Source organism: Propithecus coquereli, unplaced genomic scaffold, assembly GCF_000956105.1.
Source record: "Propithecus coquereli isolate 6110/MARCELLA unplaced genomic scaffold, Pcoq_1.0 Scaffold15, whole genome shotgun sequence".
NCBI classification, from domain to species: domain Eukaryota; kingdom Metazoa; phylum Chordata; class Mammalia; order Primates; family Indriidae; genus Propithecus; species Propithecus coquereli.
In genome coordinates, this window is record NW_012139413.1 from 3,921,416 (window position 1) to 3,926,525 (window position 5,110).

The 5,110-nt window shown below is 31.9% G+C and overlaps 1 protein-coding gene across 1 annotated transcript in view; it reads left to right on the forward strand.

Moving 5' to 3' along the window:
* PRKCI (protein kinase C, iota) overlaps positions 1 to 5,110 on the forward strand; it is a 94,389-nt gene that overhangs the window by 62,953 nt on the left and 26,326 nt on the right. Inside the window, exons 9-12 of the mRNA XM_012640166.1 lie at positions 1,664 to 1,840; positions 2,468 to 2,565; positions 3,185 to 3,271; positions 5,080 to 5,104. Coding sequence (XP_012495620.1) covers positions 1,664 to 1,840; positions 2,468 to 2,565; positions 3,185 to 3,271; positions 5,080 to 5,104 — 387 coding nt within the window. The remainder of the gene's footprint in view (positions 1 to 1,663; positions 1,841 to 2,467; positions 2,566 to 3,184; positions 3,272 to 5,079; positions 5,105 to 5,110) is intronic.

A 5,110-nucleotide genomic window follows, 5' to 3' on the forward strand; every position in this document is an offset into this window, starting at 1 on the left:
TTTAAATCCACCATTATACTATATGTTTTCTATATCCCACTTATTCTATGTTCTTTTTTTGCCTTCTTTTGGTTTAGTTATTTTTTATTACTTTTTTCACCTCTTTTAACTTGTTTGCCATTCTTTTTCTGGTTAGTCTGGAGAGTGCACTTTGCATCTTTAACTTGTTAAAGTCGAATACAAAGTATTAATAATATATGGACCATTTCCCAGAAAATGCAGTGACCTTAATGCACTTTAAATTTGTTCCCCCCCCTTTCCTACCCTTGTGCTGTTATTGTCATATTTTAAAATTCTCTCTGTGTGTGTATTAGTGTTTTTAAATAGTCCTTATTTAGATTTACCCACATTTTACCCTTTTTGTTCTTTGTTCCTTCCTGTATCTCTGTCCTTCCATCTGAGCTGTAGTATTTCTTTTAGTGGGAACCTACTAGTGATGGAATCTCTGAGTTTTTGTCCAAAAATGGTTTTTTTTCACTTTCATTTTGGGAGCAATTTTTGCTGGATTTAGAATTCTAGGTCAGTAGTTCTTTTTTGTTGTTTTTTTCCTTTTTAAGTCCTTTGAAAGTGACATCCCACTGTTATCTGGCTTCAACCTTATTGTATCTACGAAAGTACTGTGCTTTTTTTGTTCCATTTGATTCTCTCTTATAGTTTCCAATTAACCATATTGAAAGTCTGTATATTGACTTATTTTCTTACCATTCTCTTCTTTTTTTAACTTGCCCAAACCTGATTTCTTTTCATTCCACTTTATTTATTTATTATTTCTAAATTTTAATGTATGACAATTCTTTTGGATTGTCATTTTCCTTCAGTTTTCATAATATTCTTTCTGTTTTGTACTTACTGGGTTTTTTTTTTATGTTTCTCAAAAATTTGCTCTTTGCTTTTCTTGATACTCTTCAGGGAATTCATACTTTTTTCTCATTTGTACATCTGTCGTTTTATGCTGATGATTTTACAGGTATCTAATAAAAGATAAATCAGGCTTCTCCATAAATTACCAGAAGCTTAAATTTCTAGTTGTGAGTGAATTATAAGGCTTACTTTGTCATCCCAAAGAGGCCTTGGTATGCTATGGATAAGAATGTCTTCCATTAGCTGAACTCTTCGTGCTTGTTTTCTGCCTGTAGCCTCCAAAAATGCCTCTGAATGTGTCCTCTAAGTAGCTTAAATTTCCTATATCAAGTTTCCAGTAGACTTTTTTATCTTGACATCCCATTGTAACTTCTAAATTCATTATTAAAAACCAAACTATTATCTCCAACAACTCTGTCAATGTTGTCCTATCCACACACATTATTTTCCCTGTCAGTGGTACCTCCAATCTCCCAATTGCCAAAGTTAGTGTCATTTTTTTATTCATACATCTCCATTGCCCCCATACCCAAAAATTACTAGGTCCTTTTTAAGGACCTAATTTTTCAGACCTCGACTCCCTCCCTGTTCATGTTACCACCCATCTTACCTCCACTTGTAAACTCATCCTGTCTCTTGGGTAGTTAGATTATGTGGTTTGGAATGATACAGAAGAGAATTAAATATTTTTGTGTTCAGAAAATATTTTTAAATCATTATAGGTATAACTAGGTATTAGAAATATAAGGTACTATGCAAAATACTTCCAGGTATAACATTTTGATATAAATGTTCTCAACAGGCAATGAACACCAGGGAAAGTGGCAAAGCTTCATCCAGTTTAGGTCTTCAGGATTTTGATTTGTTACGGGTAATAGGAAGAGGAAGTTATGCCAAAGTACTGTTGGTTCGATTAAAAAAAACAGATCGTATTTATGCAATGAAAGTTGTGAAAAAAGAGCTCGTCAATGATGATGAGGTAAGCACAGTGATGTTTTACTACTTCTGAACTGTTATACTGCTTAAGAGTACTGTTTCAGGGAAAAACTCAATGTTTGTGCTTTATTATTTCAGTCTACTTTTCTAAATATATGCTTCAAATAGACTATATGAGATCTTTAAAATAATCTAATTATTATTAGATTTTTTTTTTTAAAAAAATAAAAATCATTAGCTGGGTGTGATGGTGTGCACCTTTAGTCTCAGCTACCTGGGAGGCTGAGGCGGGAGGATCCCTTAAGCCCAGGAGTTTGAGGTTGCAGTGAGCTATGATCACACCACTGCACTGCAGCTTGGGTGGCAGAGCAAGACCCAATCTCAAACAAACAAACAAACAAACAAAAATAGAAATAAAGCCATATTACTATCAGGGGAAATACTTGAGCTTTGTAAAGGCTTTCTAGACCATTTCATAATACTAACAGATTTACTAGTGGCATTTTTCTCTTTGTATATAAATTGTTTTATGATTATCAATGGTTTTTGATATTTAGCCTAGTTAGTTAAAAATTGCATTTGTGATAATTGAATTGCTAAGAGCAAATTTATCATTGGTTTTGATGATATCATTTTATTTGACATAGATTTCTTTTATATTTTTAAATAGGATATTGATTGGGTACAGACAGAGAAGCATGTGTTTGAGCAGGCATCCAATCATCCTTTTCTTGTTGGGCTACATTCTTGCTTCCAGACAGAAAGCAGGTAAGATTGAAAGATAGTGGAATGATAACTGGGCTTCATGCATTTGGGTATATTACACAATAAGATCCATTCTGCTATGATTAATGAAGTAAAAGTCATGGAGAAAGACACAACAGTACTGTGTTTACAACTTCCTACTACTCATACTCCAGTCAGTGATACCAGTTTGACATTGGATCAGCATTTGGAAATGACCTGCTTTAGGCAAAAAAAGAAAAATCCAGGTCATAATTATGGCAGAAGAAATCCAACTTCTTAAATTTCCCCAGGATTCTAGTTTTATGACTTTAAAGTTTCCTAGACCTTAACTGGGGGGGAAATACTGTTGAAAATGACTTATCTATCAAATACTAAAATTGGGATGGGAGTGAGTGGCTCTGGTTTGCAAGTGGTACTATTTTACAACAGAAGTAGCAGATTACAGAATTATTATGCTGGTTTACTTTCTTATATCTGCCGTACTCTAGATACCCTTTGTTTCCACCAAATTCTTCGTGTCTATTTAAAGGCTAAATTGTAGAGAATGCTATGTTGTAACTGGTTTCTGAATTGTTTAAATTGCAAAGTTACACTACCTTCTTTTGGATCTTGATTTCATGGGTTCTCTCCTGTGTTTCAGATTGTTCTTTGTTATAGAGTATGTAAATGGAGGAGATCTAATGTTTCATATGCAACGACAAAGAAAACTTCCTGAAGAACATGCTAGGTAAGTTCTTTGTTTATTGTTTGCTTGTGCTGAGCTTTTTTCCAGAACTATGTGAGTTTTTATGTACAGTCATTGAAAATAATAGATAAATAATTTATTTTGATACTAGTTAATTCCTTGTAAGTCATGTAGAGGCTAAGCTAAAAGTTATTATAACATGTATTGTAATTATAGTATATATATTATTATATATAGTTCTTATGCTTCCTAAGAAATTGAAAAGTGTAAACAGTATTAAAGGGGAAACTTTAATCTACTAAAACCAATTATTCTCAAATATTTTGTCTATTCAGCATCAGCTATTTAAATAATTGGTAAATTTACAAACATTTATTAATCTTATCAAGTTTATAGGGACTCCTTTGATAGTTTTTCATTAGAAGAGTATTATTCATATATACTTGAAAGTAATAAAACAATTCCTCATAAACTAGTATGTAATTCTTACTATTTTTCTTGTGATTTTAATTTCTGAATTGTTCTGCCTTTACCTTTTTTCCCCTTTAATCCTGTGTTGATGAATAAGAGAAAGGAGTGTTGAATACTAATTTTGTACCCTTAATTTGATATTAATATATGAGATTGTAAATTGTTTATATGTTGGAGGAGATAGGTGAGAAGGGATCATGACCTTAGTTTTGTTTTTTTATTCATGATTAGCAGTAATTGTCTCCCTTTCCTACTTCACAAGAGTAATGCCAAAACGAAGCATTTAAGTTTGTATATGTATGTAATTATTAAGTGGTAAACAAAGGTTAGAGATTTCATTTTTAAAAATAACTTATTTATTAGAAATTTTACTAGTTCATTATTTCTTGTCAAAAAGTGATGATATCCTTTAATTTCATAAAAAGGTATAAAATTGTACTCATCTGATCTTGGGGCCAAGCTGTTCTTTTAATTTACCATGTATTTATGTTCATTATGTATTTAGGCTTTATCAGTAGTCACCCTTTATAGCAAAGACACAGATGATATTTTGAATTGTGAACATAGACAATATTTGTTCAGTTGGACTTAAGGAAACTAGTCTGGTTTTTACTATATTAAAGTGACAGTTCTGGTTCATACCATCTTTGCTTTTCTAAGAACCGAAGCACAGAATAAGGGCTCAAGTTCCCTAATTATAGAATTAAGTAACTAGAAACATGATCATGATAATGTGCCAGCAAAGCATCCATAAACTTGCTTGGGTGTTAACATTTTTATTTTTTAGTCCAGAAGCGCTTGGTTATCACCAGTGAGTTGGTAGCAGTTTTTAAAAGTACCTTCTTTAATATTAAGTTTTATGGTTGTAAAATAGTTTCTTTTAATTCCTTTCCTAAAATCTTCATGTGGATTTAATGGTTTTTGAGTAGTCAGTTTTTAGTATTCTTTCCATTCTAGACCCATCAGTGATTCTTAGCCTTTTGGGGATCCGCAGTCCCTTAGAGAAGTGATAAAAGCTATGGGAACTCTTTAGAAAATGTGCATGTACATATGTACATACAACTTTGCTTCTGATTGTGGGAATATGGACTGGACTGCCTGAGGGACCCAGATTAAGAATCCCTGTTTGAGACTTTCAAATTAATAACTTTATGAAAAATGTGAGTTTAAGTTAGACTGGAACTTCTCTAATTCTGGTTTGGGCTCAGATGTTTTAAAGTGGTACTTCAATTTTTTTTTTTTTTTTTTTTTTAATATTAGTTCCTAAAATCACTGGAAGAAAAAAAATCTTTTGATGTGATTTTTATGTTTTCAATTGTAAGTGTAGGACTTAAACATATCTTCCTCTAGAAAATAACCTATTTTTTATTTTATTTTAGATTTTATTCTGCAGAAATCAGTCTAGCATTA